Source organism: Nesoenas mayeri, assembly GCF_963082525.1.
Source record: "Nesoenas mayeri genome assembly, chromosome: 8".
In the NCBI taxonomy this organism is placed as follows: Eukaryota; Metazoa; Chordata; class Aves; order Columbiformes; family Columbidae; genus Nesoenas; species Nesoenas mayeri.
Genome location: NC_137554.1, coordinates 29,208,599 through 29,227,872, shown reverse-complemented (window position 1 = coordinate 29,227,872; position 19,274 = coordinate 29,208,599). Strand labels below are relative to the sequence as shown.

At 46.1% G+C, this 19,274-nt stretch overlaps 1 protein-coding gene across 1 annotated transcript in view; it reads left to right on the top strand.

Annotated features, from left to right (window-relative positions):
- Positions 1-9,573, top strand: part of RASAL2 (RAS protein activator like 2) — a gene marked incomplete at its 5' end in the record, with an annotated part of 174,163 nt that extends 164,590 nt beyond the window's left edge. The window contains 4 exons of the mRNA XM_080349135.1: positions 2,472-2,606; positions 3,946-4,148; positions 4,646-4,733; positions 9,377-9,573. Coding sequence (XP_080205261.1) covers positions 2,472-2,606; positions 3,946-4,148; positions 4,646-4,733; positions 9,377-9,541 — 591 coding nt within the window. The 3' untranslated portion in view covers positions 9,542-9,573. The remainder of the gene's footprint in view (positions 1-2,471; positions 2,607-3,945; positions 4,149-4,645; positions 4,734-9,376) is intronic.
- Positions 9,574-19,274: the final 9,701 nt, after the last annotated feature.

Sequence of the window (19,274 nt, the reverse complement as noted above, 5' to 3'; positions counted from 1 at the left end):
GAAACACTGAATCACAAAGCAAAGCTTAATACTCCAAGTTAGTAACAACAAAAAAACAATTGTGTATTATTTGAAGTTCATATGTCTGTGTCTGCCTTTGGAGTGTCTGTTTTACATTTGGGCATAGAGGTGTTGATGGGTAAAGCATATTGAATACAGGAGATAGGACATTTTTAGGTCACTAACAAGGTTAAATTTGAAGGATAAACTCTGCAGTTCTCAGGCATCCTCATCTGCTCTTCTCATCTGGAACTGCTGATTACTCGACTGCCCCCATGTAAATCAGTTACTTTTGCTTGTTGAGCATCCAAGTGCCTGTCTCACACTTCTCTCCAGTTGCTTTCTACATTCAACATGGGAGATGCCAGCGGCTATGACTGGCTCCAGGGCAGTCTCCTTCCCTCCTCTTGTAGGTGATGTGCATCTACTTATTTTGCCACTCTACTTTCCATACTAATTGTTTCCACTGGGTTCATTAGAGTACTTGCTTCTACTTTATTCAGAGAAATGAGTTTGTTCTTTATGCCAAATCGAGGGGTCAGAATTTTTTTGTGGCAAATTCCATTGCGTCCTTTTAATCACAGATTGTGTTGTGGAATTCTGTTCTTATTTAATAAAAAAAAAAAGAGAAGAAGAGGAGAAAAGTTGGGTATATTCTTTCTAGGCGTGCTTTGTGGGCGTTATAATTATTAGATTCTCTTCTCTAAAGTCCCATTTATTTCTGAATATAGAGCTAGGCCCTTTGTTTGCTGCGAGAGGTCAGTTTTTGCCTTCCATTTCCATTTAGTAAGTAGGTGGGAACAGAAATGTCAGCGTGTTTCTCTGGAAGAGAAGCAAAGAGGGGAATTAATACACGTTCCTAGCAGGCTTTTTCTTTTTTCCCCTTTGTGAGAGCGTAACTCATAACCCATTAGCATGTGAAGTGCTCACCATCCGCTTGGTCTTTCTAGGCTTGCTGAGTTTGGCTGCTGAGTTTGGCCTGCGGTTTGCAAGGCTGTTTGGCAAGGTTTGCTGGTGATCAGCAGCCTGTTACAAGGCTGGTGATGTACTTTATAGCCACCTTCTGCTTAGTCCTCCAGAATGGCAGTGAACTACTTGTTCCTAATTCCTCCAGCAGTTCTTAGAGCCGAAGTATTTACCTGTGAGAAGAGCCTGTTGGTGGCAGACCCACACACGGTCCATAGTCTCCCTTGCAATGGGTCTCATAGCAAATACCCTTAAAAAAAAAAAGAGAAATCTAACTAAAGAGCTTTGCCAGGCTGTCACGCAACACTTGAAAGGGGCTGTTAGATTTTCTGCTGTGAAGATTTCCTTCCTGCCTAAATCCAGGGATTTTTGCCTAATTCCTACTCCTTTCCTCGGCCTTTATACCCATCCTTGCTCAGGTGTTTTCCAGTGCTGGAGTCATCATCACTGCTCAGGATAGCACGTATGCAGCACTCAACAGCCCTGTCCTCGTGAACAAGACTCATGTAAAGAAGCTGTTATTCCCCCAAAACCAGCTCTTTGCTGAAATTAAGACTTCAAAATCCCCCTGCCATGGAGCACATTTCTTTGGTACAATTCTGAAGCAAGGCAGTGAGCTGAAGAGCTGCTTGAGCACAAAAAGAAGCTGCAGTTGGGATGGGGGGAGGTTGATCTTTTGCATTTCTCAGAAAGTTAAGACAGTGTTGCTCTTTCAGGGGTAATTATGCTAATTCCTGTGCTTATAAACTTGCCTTTGTCCATGAAAATTGCTTGGAATTTGTAGCAAGCCATGTTTTCCCCAGCGGGGCAGAGGGTTTCTTGTTTCTTTTCTTGGCTTCCTTTTCAGCTTCCCTTAAAGAGAGGCTAGTCTCTGATGAGGTTTTGCACTTCTAGTAAACACTGCTGGCCCTGGATTCCTCTCACAGCCTCGTCTGGATGTATCTGCTGCAACAGGCCATTTAAATCTGATAGGCACGACATGGTCACGTTACACCTCTTTGGCGTACCGCTGTGCCAACTCGTATCCAAGCCACGCAGCCCCATCCTCCATTGCAAAGCCTGTCTGTAGCCTGGCTGAGAAAGCTGCTCTACCTTCAGCTCCTCAGCGCTCCAAATAAACCAATTTGTCTTACCTGAACAGGCTGCGAGTGAAGCTTTGTCGCTCTGTTTTCTGTGTAAGAGAAACCACAGGTAGAGAAAGCCTCACCAAAAATCTGGCAAAGGGGAAAGGGGGGGATGCGAACAGGATTTGGAAACAAGAACTTTCCCAGAGAGAAGCTTGCTTAGACAGGAAAGAAAATTTCCTAAGTACGTTGCTTTTAGAGGGACTCAAGTAAGTGTTGTGGGTCCAAAGCCAAGGGAGGATGAAGGATCTCTGCAAGAGGTTTGGGGGATTCTTTGAAACTGGCAGTTTCATGGTCATTTTTCTCCTCCAAATAAAGTGGATTTTAGAGCAGATTTGGATGTAGTTTCTCTTAAAATGCTCACAGGTGTCTCTGCTGCAGGTTCAGTCGCCTGTGGACTCTGCCACAATGTCACCAGTGGAAAGGACAGCTGCCTGGGTTCTCAATAATGGACAATATGAAGAAGTAGAGGAGGACGCAGAGCAGAATCCAGATGAAGTCAAGCATGCTGAGAAGGTAGATTTGATTTTGTGTGCGGCCACCTCGAGTCCTGTCCACCCTACAGCTGAGCTCAGAATGGCTTTCAGGTGCTGTGTGACAGAGTCAAACAGGGGTTGTATCAGCATAACGTCCTGCTGTACGTGCTGGCACACAGATCTGGAGGATCCCGTGCTGTAGATTAACCCATATGCAGGCTGTAGCATGTGAAATGGGTGCAAACTCACACAGCTGAGGGTTTGTACATGACAGGCACTTGGCACTTGTATCGTGAGTCACTGCCTCAGTGTATTACATCCTGCTCAAGTCATTATTTTTTATGACAACACTACAGCTGCAGCATAATGCCATTATTCTATGCTTGCAAATTGATCATTAAACTTCATTTAAAAAAAAAGAGAAAGATTGTTAACCAGATTGAGTATAGCTTAGGATGTGCTAAGTGATTGTGTAAGATCTGTAAATGCAATTCAGTCTTCATCAATAGTTGCACTCAGATTTTTGTCTTGGGCTTTACATGAGTCAAATACCTCTTGTCTAGGTGGTACAGTGTTTCTGGGCTACACAGAAATGTCCATGATTTTTTTTAAGCATATTTATTTTCAGGTGTAGATACCGTTATTCCAAATACAGTTATATCTATATGTTGCTACAGTGATGAGGTTTACTAAGACGTTTGGTATTTTGAGAGGGCAAGGAGAGCGGGTAGGAGGAGGACATTTGATGGACAAGAAGCAGGAACAAAGGTTTTGTTAGGAAAAGTGAATGAACCCAAACCAAAGCAGAATATGTTGAGATTCACTGCACCATTGTAGCAGTGATGATCCACATGGACAGTAAGTAGAAGAACAAAACCTCAGCCAAGTAATCTTACAAGTGCTGCTCTGTAGTGAATTATTTGCTCTGTCTTCACACATGGTTTCATGCCTTGATTAGGTCCTGAAGAATGAGTTATTTGGGTCTCATTCTGATTTGTTTTGTAAGTTGGGTCACCCCAGAACATTTTTGCTGTTAAGTGCTATCTGCAGCTTTTGGCTGGGAACTCCTCGAGTCTGGAGTGACTGGAGATGTTACTGGTCAGGGCTGAGGAGCCACGTCAGAGCCCTCTGAGTCCTAAAACTGTGCTACAGAATGAAATCCTGCAGTGTGGGAATACCTTAGTGCTCAGTGGGAACCCACATGCTCCTCGTATGTAGTTATCCACAGTTGTTTGCTTGTCATTTTCTTCTATCAATTTATTTTTCATGAAAAAAAACAACCAACGTCCTTCTCTGAACATCAGCAGAAGCTTGTAGTGATCTGATATCTTTCTTTTTCCGTTGCACCTGATTCTTTCCCTCCTTCCTTCCGCCTGCAGTATGAGCAGGAGATAGCGAAGCTGAAGGAGCGCCTGAAGGTGTCAAGTCGCCGGCTGGAGGAGTACGAGCAGCGGCTCCTGGTGCAAGAGCAGCAAATGCAGAAGCTGCTGATGGAGTACAAGTCTAGGCTGGAAGACAGTGAGGAGCGACTGCGCAGGCAACAGGAGGAGAAGGACAGCCAGATGAAAAGCATCATCAGCAGGTGAGGCTTTGGAAAGTTTGGGACTGTGTAGAACAAGCAGCTCCTCTGCATCGTGTGTTCTCTTTGACACTAAAGAAGGTAATTGCATGGGCTTCTTGACATATCTGGACCGATACCATCCTGCCTTAGAGATGAAGAGATGGAGCTGCAGGTGCGTAAACTTGCCTCAGATTGCCAGAAGAGTGAAGGAAAAGACTGAGGAATTTTTAACCCTGGTCTCTGTTGTACTTATAACAAGTCTTTTTGATTTGTTTGGAATCCATACTCAAGGCAGTAGCTTTTCAGAGCAGTTGCGTTTTTTGCAAGGTCCGTTTTGAGAATAACATGGTTAGGCAATTGGGAGTGTCAGATGGATAGATAAGCTTTTCTAAGTATAGCAGAATTCTTCTCTTGCAGGGCCAGGACAATCAGAGAAATGAAACCAACAGGCCAGAGTACCTGAAACAATCTGGAATAGCATTTAACTGTCCTGATTTGTACCTCTCTTTGCTCATCAGGCTCATGGCAGTTGAAGAGGAGTTGAAGAAGGATCATGCAGAGATGCAAGCTGTCATCGATGCAAAGCAGAAAATTATTGATGCACAGGTAAGGAGCTCAGGATCTCGAAGAACCAAGTGTTCTGTGCATAGAACCCATTATTTTCCTCTGTCCTCCTGCCCCAGTGTTTGCCTCCCGAGCCAGTGTTGGCCCATGGTGTTGCCTATGTAACTTTATGCCTTTTAGGAGAGAATTGTCTGACACTAGGCTTTGAGAAAGCCTGACAACAAATCACAGGACTGTCTGCTTCTCCAAAACCTCTTCTACTTTGTGAGATCCCAAGGGAGGAAAAGGAATAGTGGTGCCTTGTGTAGACATCATTCCGAGTGTGGGCCTGGGAACTCTGGAAAAGCTGTGCTTCATACCAGCATAGTTTAATTGCCATGTGCATGCATCTCAGCTATGCAAGCTAAAAGCATGGCTTTGAACGTTCGAGTCAAGAAAAGAGAATGCTTGCAATGGAGAATTGCCTTGTATAATGTCATGTGTGGCATTTCACCCCATCTGACTGTCCCCGTCAGTCCTGGAGAAATGCCCACTCTGCCACAAACCTGCAGTGCTTTGCCTCACTCAACACCAGTTGGGTGTGGAAAGTGGGACCTGGTGGTGGGCGATGCATGTGGGTGTTTTGTGTGGGATCATTTCAGCTTTTCTTCTGTGTCTGTGCTGATCCCAGAGAGCAAAGCTTGAACAACAGAACCTGAGACTGGTTTGATATCTGCCTGCCATGTTACGTGTGTGATATTTCCATGTTGAGGACATCTTTCCTGCTTATGGGCTTTTCAGTAGTTCCAACTGTCAACTTGCCTTAATAGATAATCTTCAAATGACCTGTTTTGGGAATAACCCAGGTTATTTCAGAACGTTGTTTCCCTACACACGGAGCAGCAGGGCAAGGCAGGAAAGCCTCAGTTGAACATCATTAAAGGTGGTTCTGGTGTATTAGAATATAGGCATCAGCAAGCACAGAAGGGCATACCCTGGCCATTTTTTTTCATGTTGAATGGCCAGTAATAATAGAAATGTTTGAGCTCACATGGAACTCAAGGGAAAACATAAAGCAGAAAAAAAAAAGCTGTGTTTTTAAAGGCCGGGTAACACTAGGAGCATATTTATAGCAGATTCCTTTTTGATAATTTGAAAAGTACTGGGGTTTTTTGTGCTGCCTCTGCCCGTTTTCCCACAGTTGTTCAGGAAAGTTGTTCATGAAAGCTGGATTTTTGGATCCCTGCCATCTAATCTGAATAAATCACTTGTGTACTATGCCATGGCACTTCTGTTACCTAGCCTTGCAGAATAAAAAGAAAATCCCACTGGAGTTACACCCAACATAGTTTTTCACTATGATGCTCTACATGGAGACACCAGTGTAGTCACCCTTTCTAGATGCAGCTCGAGATTAAATCCTTTCCGTGAAGACTTCCACTCAAAATGCCAAGTGGGAGAGTGCAGTGCTGGAGAATGAACAGGAATGTAGTCAGTCACTGGATTTGATTTTCCTGGTGATGGGGGAACAGTACAGCAACCTCCAATCTGATCAAGGAGTAGGGCAGGTGGAAGCTGGAGTAGAAGTTGAATGTGCTGGGCCATTTTTGGGGATGAGCACCGTCAGGGCATCTTGCTGTGACACACAGGTGGAATGGCAGCTTATCCAAACAGCAGCCTGGTTTTTGGAGGGGGTCACACCTTTTTCATCTGCCTCGAGAAGGTGAAGGGGGCACTGAGCAAACTCATTAAAAGTGATTTTTTTGGAGGGGAGGATTTGGGAGATTGTGACAGAATATAAGAAACTTGTCCTTCCCTTTGTCACCTGTCTGTGCCACCTCCCAGCCCAGGTGTGGGGTTATGGCCCAGCGAGGCGGGACTGGACCAGTCTGACCCCTCGGTGTCACCAGCTGGCAGAGGGGATGGCTGCTGGCTCATGAAGGCCTCAGACTCTCAGGGCTGGTTCTTGATTGCACTTGATCAAATTATGCATCACTTATTACCTGCAGTGGAAATGGTTGAAAAAACAACAGCAAAACAGTGGCATTAATGATTCTGGTTTTTTAATCTGACACTTCTTTTCTTCTGAAGTGCTGGTAGCTGCTTGGGTAAGCAAGGTCATCAGCAAACCTTAACTGCTCCAGCGTCAGCCAGCTCGTGGGGGCAGCTTAGTTGTCATTGCCCCTTCTTGGGCACCTGAGCAGAAGAAGAAACCGATGAAAGATTCGGGACAGACACACCAGAGGAACCCAAGTGTTTGCTGGGTTCTGTAGCAAATCCCTCTGAATTCAGCTTGGAAGATTTTTCTCAGCCTGTCGTTCATTTGGCAAAGGGATATAGCCGCGGCTAGGAAAGAAGGGGGTCTTTTTTTAAGTGAGATTTATGGACTGGAGTTGAAACCTTGCTTATCACACCTGTTTGAAGAGTTAAATGGCTGCCAGGAAACAGCAGTAACCTGGGCTTAGCTACATGACCATGAGATGCTTTTCAGGATTTGCTCTTTTAAACTGTGGTCAGGTGCAGCACCCCAGCCTGCTCTCGGGGTACCTGCTGTTCAACCTGGCGCCAGGCCTCCCTGCCCAAGCAGCGGCTGGGGCTGGATAAACCCTCTCCCAGGAGCAGCGGAGCTGCAAAGAGTTCTGGCCCAGTTGCTACCGCAAGTGACATCTCCGCTGTGTTAAATTACAGGTCATAAATGGGGATGAGATAATTCAAACAGGCAAGTAAACCCGATCAGTTCTTTAGCTGAGCAGTACCCAGTCCTGGCCCAGTGCACTGACCTCCTACCCATTCCAGCTCCCCCCGCTCCCTGTGCCTGATTCACCTATGTTAGAGACATGTTTGTTAGACTGCGTTTTCCTTTGAGTGAGAACATGCCTCTACTCACCAAGCTCATGCTTTTAAGATTGATTGTCCAGGTTTAGATTTCCAGCTGTTTTGCAAACTGGCATAGTGAGCACTCCCCAGCGCCAGAAAATAACCCGCTTTTAATTTTTAACTCTTTGGAAAGCAATTTTAAATTATATATTCCAAGTGAAATTTAGTCCAAGGAGGAGGAGCTTTAACATGCTGAAGAACACATTTCTGCTAAGGCAATTGTGTTTTGCAAAATGTATTTCAGCAGGGGCGGAAAGGCTGAAGCCTTTAACTCCTTCATTGTCCATTCTTACTTACATTGGCTGGATCGGGGCAAGTGCTGGGGCAGGCTATAGCCTGCTTTGCTGATTTCTCGTGCCTCCTCATCCATTTGCTCTGCTACACAGAGCTCGGTCTCTTCAGGGCTGTCGTACAAGCAGGACTTAAATTCTGCTTTGTTTTTTTGCACCCTAATGCCCCTGTGGAAAAGCCCACTGAGAAAAGCAAACCTGGCTTGGTTACGGATGTATCGCACAGCTGATGTGCTGGGATCAGCATCTCAAGGGGCTGTTGTAGCACTGAGGTCTCCTGAGCCCTATGTCTGAACTATCCCTTAATGTTTGTGCCTTCTGTGCATCATTTTTCCTTCCAGTTTGTTCCTCAACGGGCTGGACTGGGAAGAGTTCCTGCATGCAGCTTTTTTCATTCTAGTCAATTAGACATTTTTTTCCTTCTCAAAGAAAAAAAGCCAATCAGCGGGTAGCATGGAGAGCGTATTTACCTGTTGCCATCTCTGTTGCTGCTTTGTGTGGCTGCATTTTTTTATTTTTTTGAGGGAAGACAAAAATTGCCATTTCCAATTGCGCCAACAACTCTTTGGCTTGACCCTGCAGTGCTGTGTCCCGCTGCAGGTAATCTAGCCGGTAGCAGGCTGGGTTCTGTTGATGGGGTTCTTAGTTTTTATAAATTGGGTACACATCCTTTAGCATTCTGCTAAAAGTGGAGGCTCCTGTGCCAGCAGGATCGAAACAGGGCTGTGGGACCCCTGGATTTGGCGGCGCCTGGGAGCCCCTCTGAGCTGGAATGGGTCTAGGAGCAGTGTGTTCAGTGTTTGTTCTTTGTGTTCTGTCCATGGTATCTCCCCCTCTTCCCCTTCACCTCAAATAACCCCTTAGTTGTAGCTTCTGGCTGCTTCTTCTCTATGTTGCTATTGCACCCTCACTCCTGCTGGTGACTGCAGGCTGCCATTATCTGCTTTTTTTTAAATTTATTTATTTCAAGCATACCATGAGTTTATTCCAAGCACACTCCATCCAAAATACAGAGACAATGGCCGTTAGATACCACTTGCACTTTTCTCTGCCAGATGAAACCTCCACCACTTTTATTTTCTGCTGCCTGTTTCTGTTTTTCTAATATATTTTTTAAAAAATAATAATAAATTGGCGATTGTTATTAACACCCTTCCCGCTCCCCCCTGCCCAGACCCCCCTGTGGCAAAATAACCGCATTTCCATCTGCCTCGGTGGGAGGCTGCCTGGATAAAGCCACCGTGACTAGATCTGTTCAGCAATGTGCCTTTGACTCACTGTCACTTCTCATCACGCAAAAAGGCCAGGAGGGCCAGGCCGGCGTGTGACAAACTCGTGGCACACAGGGGCCGCGTCCCCCCGAGAAAACAGAAAGAGGCAGACACCCCATCTTACCAGAGAGCATTAGCCCAGCTGCCTCTGCCTAGAAACCACCCGAAGATGCTGTCGCAGCCCTGGAAGCTCCCCAAAAAGCAGGCTTGTGGGGCTAAGGCGTCGCGTTAGTGGAGGAGCTCTGACTTTGTGGGGTGTCTGTTGCAGGAGAAGCGGATCGTGTCGCTGGACTCTGCCAACACGCGGCTGATGAGCGCGCTGACGCAGGTGAAGGAGCGCTACAGCATGCAAGTCCGCAATGGCATCTCCCCCACCAACCCCACCAAGCTTTCCATCACGGAGAACGGGGAATTCAAAAACAGCAGCTGCTAACCGGGCGGATGCTGCCGGCCGGCTCCCCAGGAGAAGGGCAAGAGGGAGCAGACTCGAGAAACCTTTCAAAATAGCCCCCCCTGCCCCTTACAGGTTTACATAATGCTGCTAATAAAATGGAAAAGAGAACGAAGAACTCGGAAAGGTGGGCTTTAATTCCCCACTCAAGGCCAGGAGAACCGGGCTCCCGGGAACAAGTCCTTCCATATCACTGTGTAAATAGAGAGAGCTCTTGGGTCATGTACAGAAAATGCTGATGTAATATACCAAAAGGAAGTGAATACTGTAGATTTTTTTAATTATTGCTATTTTTATTATTGTTATTATTTTTTTTCTCTTGTTGAAAGCACTGCAGTCCTTGGAGGAGGAAGAGGGGAGTGTGAGTGCATGTGTGTTGTGGGTGAGAGAGAGATGAGCAGTTAGACAGCAGCTGCATATATCGGGCTGACTGACACAAGTACATGAGTGGAGTGAAGTCGTAGTGAAATGAATTCTGTAAGAAAACTCATCTGCTGGTTTTATTCCCCTCTAGCTGTTCTTTAACTGAATGCAAACTCGGTAGCAAACATTTTAGCAAGAAAATTGGCTCTTGCTGGATCCTGGTACCTACTTTTGGTGCGACTCCGGCAAAAAATGGTCAGTCTTTTTGAACAAGGGAAAGACTTGGAGCAACCAGCTTGTTTCCTTTCCATTTGTGCACAGTCAGGCTTTCCAGCAAACAGACAGAAGGAATCTGCAGTTTTTCAAGGTAGGATTCTTTCTTTTTTACCCCAGTTCTAATGCAGTTTTATATTTTCTGTTTTGAGAATTTACAGACCTGTAAATACTTTTTTTAAAGAAATTTCTATCCGATGCCCACTTTACGCACCCTGAATTCGTGCTCTGCTCTCCGTCAGGAGCAGCCAGGTGAACGCTCTGAGGAAAGGGCGACCCGCAGCAAAGCAGAACTCCGTATGCAACCTCTCCTTTTTCCTAGAGGAATTCTGTATTTTTATCTCTCATTCAATTTCACTGTTTCAGCCACTAGCATAGCCAGTCAGTTCCAATGAAAGATGCTTCCTGCACCTTTGTGTTTAAACATCTTCTGTTTCCACAGAAATTTGCCTTTCTTTGGATACTTTAAAGGTGATTTTTTAAGTTCTGTCCACAACAGATATTTCTTAAGGAGTTTTGAGTAAGCTTTCATCTCCAGTGACTTTCCATTGCATTTCATAGTCGCATACTTACAGGCTGTATGTGAATGCGTATATAATTACAAAGTGACCTTCTTGTGGAAGATAATGACATTTGCAAACCGTAAGATATTCTCAATAAATGACACAGTATTGTCAATTCTCATTATTTCATCAAATGCCACAATATGTAGTCTGAGGATTTTTTAAATCCCTACATTCCAGACTCAAGTAATGATGCGTGAAGCTTCACTTTGACTTTTTGGTATACATTTCTAGCCGCCAAACTCTCAAAAGTAAACAAAATTATCACAACAGCCATTGAAATTTTGAATTACAGAAATGTACTAGTGACACTGATTGTGATTAACCGTTCAAACATCTTGTAGGAGTTAGAAATTGGAAAAGTTGACTTAAAAATGAGACAAAGCCTCGAGAAGGTGCCTCCGTGTGGGATGTGTTCAGGATGCAACTTGGAAGGAGTTACTGAGGTGGCTGTGGGGGTATGAGGCTGAAATGGTGTCGCCCACAGTATGGTCAGATCTGATAATCCTTTCTGGCCTTAGTTTCTGAATCCCTAAAATTGTATCACATTAAAAATGTAGGCATTTCTAAGCCAATTTCTCGACCTGCTGAAAGCGGCCTGTGTTGCCTGGAACATGAGGGGCTGGCAATACTGAGGACCCAAATTCAGTGTCTGTTGTCATGTTTGTTTGCTTGTTGGAAATGAATTGATCTCACCTCTGTGGGCAAACGCAGCCTGTGACCGAGTGCATTATGTTAACTGTTCTGCCTGATTATTGTGTTGTGATGCTTCAGTTAAACACAAGTCATGTCATGTTACTAACTGTGCATAAATACAGAGGCCACATCTGCACTGTAGGGCGTGTAAGAAAAATGCAGATGAATCTCCCTTGGCTGTGAATTCACACCTAGAGGAGAGTTGTCTGCAGCGAGCTGGGATCTGTATTTAATGCTTAGCTCTTTCAGATCAAAGCTGCCCTGGCAGCTGGAAGGTGGCGGGGTACCAGGGGCAGAGCAGCAGCATCCCTGCCTTGTTCTTGGTGTATTGTTGCCAAGCAAGCGCTGCCTGACGCTCTCGGCGCTGTGCTCTGCGTTTGCTCACTAGTGATGTCTTTTCCATACTTTCCAAACTGTCTTCCAGCTCTGGGTCGTTGCTGACCTCCGATATTTTCTTCCTCAAACCGTGCCTTTAAGTTCCTTCTCTTTTCCTTCTTCCTCCATGCATCACAGCCACAGGCAGTCTATTGAGTTTGTATTAATCTGTCTTGTGAGTAGTGCTCTCTTTTACAAGAAACCTTTGCAACCCCCTTTTGCTGAGTGTTTTTGTGTGATCCACATCTCCCCTTTGCTACATACTGTAATTACACAGCCACATCGTGGGAAACGTGTTCCCAAAAGTAGCATTTTCAGACAGGCATGTGCATTGCTTACTTACTACCCAGTGCAAATAGGTGTTCTGTGACTGAGCCGTGAGAGCAAGCGGTGGTAGGAATACATTGACTAGAACAAGGCAGAAGCAGATACATCATTCTGGTTGCATTTGTCTAGCATTAATTTGGGAAATGCATTTCACTGGAGCTCCCCAGCTTTCTAGTTATCTATCAAAGATCTCTGGCTGAGCCGTTTGGTTTGCTGAGGAAGACTCCGAGGTGTCCACTTTGGTTTCTGCAGAGAAATGCAGTAAGAGCAACATTTCAGCCCTGGTTTTCAGAGCCCCAAGGTGGATAAATTTTGGCGAGGTCTAATAGTGTACCTTCTACCTGTGTATTTCTTAAGCTTGTAGTAGGAAAAGTTGCTATTCGAAAACAGCCTGACCCATCGGTATTGTCCTCACAGCTTGTTGCTGGGCTGGTTGTTCCTGTATTTCAGTTTCTGCCCTAAAGTGCAAACTGAACTCCTCTGACTGCAGCGGAGGAGCAGCCTGTCGACCCCAAAGGGGGTGAAGGTTGCGGACTCACAACGCTGCGAGACTAACATTGATTAGCTGTGGGACAAAACGGCACGCTCTGGAGTTCTGCAGGCAGCTGTCTCTCCTGGTTTGTTACCAAGCAGCTTTCTAGAGAAATGTTAAGCCGCTTCAAGCTGACAATATGTGAAAATGCCAGTTTCCATTTTGTCCAGTCTGATAAAATTCAAGTGGCACTAAACCACGTGGCAGCCAAAAGGTCTGTCTGCTTTGGCGGAAGAGCCCTAACTGGGCCTGATCGCTTTTGGTTTAAGACTAGTAGCCGGTGGGTTTCTGCAGCAACGAGAGAAGTAAATAGTGCGAAATCTGATTCTGAGCATTATAGAAATGGGCAGCTATGCCTAAAAGCACAGGTTCATACAGCTACACGTTTTGCAGCATTCCTTTCCAGTGGAATAACTCTAAGCAGGGGGTCCAGCGGAGCCCAGAAAGGGATGTGTATGTTATCTAGAGAATGTGGGGTGTATCCAGTAATAAATTCTGTGCCTGTCTAATAAATCATTCAAGAAATGGGGTTTATTTTATGTTCTTGCAATTGCTTTGGGTTGGCTCAGGCTTTTCTTTTTCCACGTGATGCATTAATGTCATGTTTTAATGCTTGTTTAAACCCACCTGCTTTTAACTTCACCTGAAAACTCAACGACTGAAGCCCGTCAGTTTTCCAGCAGTGCCCGTGGGATGTGTCAGCAATACTGACCTGCTAAGGTCACCCTGTATGTATGAATTTCGTTTGTATTCTGCAAAACTTTGTGTCATTCCTGGAGAACAATTCCTGTCCAAGGTGGACCATTAACTGCATTTCCATCAGTGATTAGTGTGGTCAGCCGCAGGTATCCAGCTGGGTCTGACAGAGCAAAAAGGGTGACATTTAGGCTGATGCTTTTAGGTATTTCCTGCTCCACAGTAAGGTAACTCCCAGGAGAGCGAGCGTGTTACTACAGGTCATGCCTGCCAGGAATCCTACCTGTACAAAATAGATTTTCTGTCTCAAGGGCCTTAATAAGAGTGTTACTACACGGAACTGTTTTACAATGATAGCTCTAAATAATTTATTTTTTATTTCAACAAAATACACCTTAAAAAGTAATAAACTTGTTTTTCAAGCCGTATTTTTATGCTAGTAGCACTGGACTGTGTGGTCTCTGAGATCCATTTCTGCATTTCATTGCCTGGGTTTGTTCTAAAGAAGATTTATTTTTGTTCTGTGAATAATTTTTGAAGGTTCTTGTAATATGTACAGATATAGATACATTTGAGGTCTTTTATTGATATTCCTACAAAGAATACAAATAAACTTTAACTTTAAACAGTTTGGACTCGATACACCTATGCTGATTTACAAATTCTGCTCTTTCTGCTCTCAGGTTGTACTTGTGCTTTGTGTAACTTCAGAGGGTGGAGGGAAGCTCAGGCAGGGTAAGTTCGTATTTGGGGACCGAGTGGCTCCCGTTTGTCACCTGGAGCCACCTGGACAAACCAAGGGGTCCGTGGTGGAGCAGAGCAGTGGAATTAATTCCATCCTCCTGTTCCTGTAGCAGAGTGTCCAGCCCGTATCCAGCTCTGCCTCCCTGTGCCGGGGCTAGGACATCTCTAGTGTTGTGGAGTGAGAGAGCGACGAGCTGTGGAGACATGAAGAATTGCTCTCTAATGCTTCCCAGCGTGGGGTCTTTTTGGATAATAACATCTTAAGTCATCAAAAGAGTCAAAAAAAGTCATCAAAAAATACATTGTCTGTATTAATGTGTTTGTTCCTCTCATGCCAGACTAGTGAAAATCAGCCCAGTGTTCTCATTCAGTCAATGCGTAGTTTACAGGTTTTCATGCACCAAGCACAAAGCTGCGTTGCTTGAGGATTATTTCTTTACAGGTTCACATAAAACACTGGATTCTAAGCACATTTTTCACATGTATATGAAATCTTGCATACGAGTGGGGAAAACCTTTCATATTGAACTTACTGAATGTAAGTTCTATACTCAAGGAGGTGTTTTGCTAAAAGTCTTTTTATTTTCATTTCACGTGATATTTTTTTTTTCCATAGCTTTGAAGCCTGCAAAATACCCTCAGCAAACTCTTACTGTTACCGTGCGCCTCCGCCCTGGCCCTGCGCTTTGTTCTGTTTGAGTCCCCTGCATGTTCTGCCTTGTTCTTGCTTGGGCTGGAAGTTTTCCATGCCAGGAGTTGTCTTCCTGCACGTCTGTACAGAACCCAAAGCAGTGGGTGCCTGGTGCTTCTGGGCACGAGGGCAGCACAAACAGCATCTCTGGAGGAGGTGGATTGGTACGTTCCCACGCCCGGGTCCTGTCCGGCACAGCCGCCCGCTCCTCTGTGGCAATGCCGGGCGCTGCCCACATGTGAACAGGCAAGGCAGGTGAGAGGTGGGATGGCACCTGGTGGGCAAAGCCATCTCGGCATCGTGTTTGCTGTCGTGGTTTTGGGAAGGGGAGGTGGTAGGGGGGGAATCTAAACGGGAGAGGGATGGTTGGGGGGAAGGAGAAGGCAGCTGGAGGATGTGCTGAGGGAAGCAGGGGGAGGAAATGGACGTTGTGCAAGTGCCAGTTAGGGCGGCACTGGGATAATACAATTAGAACCGGGCTTTTCTGTGACTGCTCCAAAGCACCTGGTGCTTCAGTGTTCTGTGCTGCTGAGGATGCTGAATCCCACGTCACTTTGGACGTGCTTCTTCTGCTATGTAAAACTCCTGTGTGTGAATGCGCAAATTCTTCCCCCCTCCACGTGTCCTCCCACCTAAAGGATGCACTTGTAACACCTTTAATGATTTCCTCTGGGCAGGAGTGTGTGCTGCTGCTTAAACCCGTTAGTAGGTGGAATAGCAATTTGCTTGTGCTGAGATATGAGTCTCATGAGCAGAGAGTCCTTGCTCTTACTGGAACCCATCTCACATTGCTGTCCTTCACCTTTCTCCTGGTCCTGCAGATTAAATATCCCCATGTCTCCAGAAGATGTATTAAATTCCTGCTTTTTGCTGTGAGAGGTAGATCAAGTATCTTGGTCGTAGGCATGAAACCTGGCTACCTGTCGGTTCTTCTTGCAGCCAGTATGAACACCTTGTCCTTACTCAGCTCCATGGGGACGTGTAATCCTGCTGATGTGACTGAAAACGTGAGTTCTGTGGACCTGAACCCACTTCTCAGTAGTCTCGCTTGGCCCAGCTCAGCAGGAAAGCAGCCTTGGCTGAAATAGAGATAATTAATGCTGCGGATTTCAGGGTAACTGCCAGGCGCAGGGCACTCAGGGTAGATGTTCCCTGCACCTTCCAGGTTCCTCTAGCTTTCATACTATAGTATGACCCTAGGGGTGGTCATGGTGCTATTGGGGAGAGGAAAAATATGAGGCACAAATACTCGATGTCAGCACCAGGAGTGAAGGATGATACAGTGATGATAGAAAATAATGCAGAATTAAACATGATCTGCAAAGAGACAATGACATCTCACCCCTTTTTCTCTGCTGTCCAGGCTTCTCTCTGCAGCAGGATACAGATGTTGAGAGCAGTTCCTATTTTGCTTGGCATGGAGGAAATCCTGCAGGCAGTGAAGGAAGGAAGAGCTACAGCTAAGTTGCAGGCTATGATTACTCACCTCTGTCCTTTGTTGCTTCTCTCCCTCCACTTAGCTCACGTAAGTCAGACAACATGCAGGTGCAATTAATTCAGTTTGTGAATTATTGCTTTACGAGTGGCTGTTCTATTGATGGGAGCTCCATCTTGCCTCCCAAAGTTAACTAGTGTTTTATGTTCTCCTAGTTTACAGAGTTAGATAAAATCCATTTTCAGAATTACAGGCCCCATAGATTTACAAGCAAAGATGAATACTAATGAACGTAATCAAACAAATGCAGAGGACCACACAGCATGTGGGGTCTGGCAGGGACAGTCCTCCCTGGGAGTACGTGCAAGGCCAGCGTGTAACTTGTTAATCACTAGAAGGCTCACAGATGTGGCCATCTGTGCAGGAGTGATGGCTTTGCATTTACAGGAGCAAAGGAAACACTTGAGAAGGAGGCTGAGCACAGTAAAGCTGTGGTAGATACCTGCCAGAGAGATGGTTGCCTTGCAGCAGCCTCTGCAACTCCTGCATGCAGGCTCCGCATCAGTGCTGCTGCTCTTAGACCCCTTCTTTGTGTTGGCTGAGGTAGAACCAAGGGTTCATCTCTTCAGGAGATAAACAGAGCCCATATACAAGAGCACAATGTGGATAATGGGGTGGCAAGAGCTTGTTAAGGGTTAAGACACTTCTCTGAGCCCCAGGCAAGATGAAGAACAACTATTCCCCACCCTGCAAGCAGCAGCTGCAGAAGCAGTTTCCATCCGGAGGAGCTGGTTTTGCCTCCATGAAAGGGCTGTTTAAAACTAACAGGGCTGGACACTTGGGCAAGCTGCTCCGCATCTGGGACCTGGCATTTGGGAAGGAGGGAAGAGAAATTTCCTGGCTGCTGTTCCCCATTCCTCCTTAGAGGGCACATCGGCACCGCTGCGCTGGCAGGTAGCCTAGCTGGGACACCCTGTGCTGGGACACCCTGTGCGCATTCAGCAGCTTACTTCTGTGCAGAAAACTGTTTTGCAGAGCCAGCATTATCTCTGTGAGGAGGAATTGTCCTTGCTGGGGACTCTAACTAGGAATGTACAGTAAAAACCTACTTTGTAAAGGCCTTGCAAAGGTGCTGGGTGAATTACAGTTCTCATCAACACTCAGAATTAATTTCAGCCTTCAAATTAGCTGAAATGCCTGGGAGCATACACCTGCTTTGGATATGGGCTTTACACTTAAGCTCATACCTAGAATGTGTGTCCCTTTTCTTCGTTACCACTTAGTCTGTGTTTCACTGTTCAAAGCTTTGCTCTCCAGTGGTATCTCAGCGTGCGCTCGTTCCTTCAGCACTTTCAAAGGACTCTGCAGAACTCAGGACTTCCCTGGTGGGAACACAATGAAAGAGGACTGGCTTCCCTTTCCCTGTTAGTACCAGAAGCCACTGCAAACTTTTATTTTATAGCGCTGGATATTTTTTAGGATCAGGAATCACTGAAGAACTCAGACGTGACCAAGACTCTCATAACTGGGATTAAGTGGAGCACTGCCTTTCAGACTTTTCTCCGTCTTTGGGAAACCATGAACGGCAGCCCCCGCTGCACCAGGATCTGTGCTCTACTGGGGTGCATTTAGAAAGTCATTGCTGCAGCACCCAGTAAGGCTGAAAAAGCTGATAAAATACGCAGCATCTCCTCTGGGGTTGTCTGAAGGGCAGAGAGATTGCTACTCCCTCAGTAACAGTTTTTTTGTTTTGTTATGTGGAATTTGTTCTTTCTTGAAAGAAATACGTCCCCTGCAGGCACATTCCAGATTGTGGCTTTGGCAGAATTGGGAGCTTAAAAAGGAAAGTCCATCTGCCCCAACTGCTGACTTGACAACTGTGACTCTGGAAGATGCCGTGTGCCCAAAAGGGAAAGATGGGCCGACGTGGGAGGCAGCACGTTCATTCCCTCTCGCAGTTCGCGATTGCGTGCGCAGGAATGGTCTGTTCAGCCACGGCTGACGTGTTTTTATGAGACATCTGCCAATGCGTCGGTGGTCTAACAGCTGCTAGGAAATTTTCCTGGAGGGCTAGACGGGGTTTTGTGCCATCACGACTGTCCTCTCGAGAGTCAGCATAATATCCCAGGCGTTAATGCTGCCACCTGTGTGCAAAGTATTTCCTGTTCTGGTTAGGGACGGAAGCTGAGCGGTAGCTGGAACACCTGTGTTAGCTGCTGAAGATGTATCAACAAGAGCAGTCTGTGAAGAGCAAGCACCAGCTCTCTTAGTGATCAGAAATCCAGCGTAAAAGGAGCCATTTATGGTTATAGTGTTAATGGTGGCATTTCAAGTGCCATTCAAAACTACTGAAATCATCTCAGTAGCCACTATGTGCCAGGACACCTAAAAGGAGCTGGGTGGCCGTCCCAGACCTGCCTTACCCAGGTGTTTGTGCTGTGTCATCCAGCATCAGTGGCTGTCACACCTGCTCTCTGCCTGCGCAGCCAGCGAGAGGAGCGGCTGCTCATGGCCGCAGCAAGAAGCTGCAGTCACAGAGGTGTGGAGAAGAGGAGTGAAGAGGCAAGGGCAGTTTGTGGCTGCCTAGAACAGAAACAAGCTGACAGCAACACGTATGCCCCATCCTCGGGGGACCCGCACGCTGCCTGCAGCGGCAGCTATGGGCAGGCCCTGGCGCTGAGGGCGTCTGCTGGCCCCAGGCAGCAGCTCTGCTTCGCAAAGAGAAAAGGTCAGAAATGAGGCTGTTCCCATAGGACCACTGAGATTTGCACTGCCAAGGAGCTTGGATAGTCCCCACTTCAAAAGTACTTGGGCATCTGATTTCAGATGGATTTAAGTATCCTGAAGATTTGCATATTTGGCTGTTTTAAATCTCACTGTTCTGGAGACTCAGGCTTGGCTGGATGTTTCCTTGATGATTTTGCCCCGTGCAGTTTTCCTGCATTCCCACCTCTCTGCAGTTTGCCCAGACGCAGGACTATGCAGGTTTAGATTTATTCTCTCTAACTGGGACAAGCCTA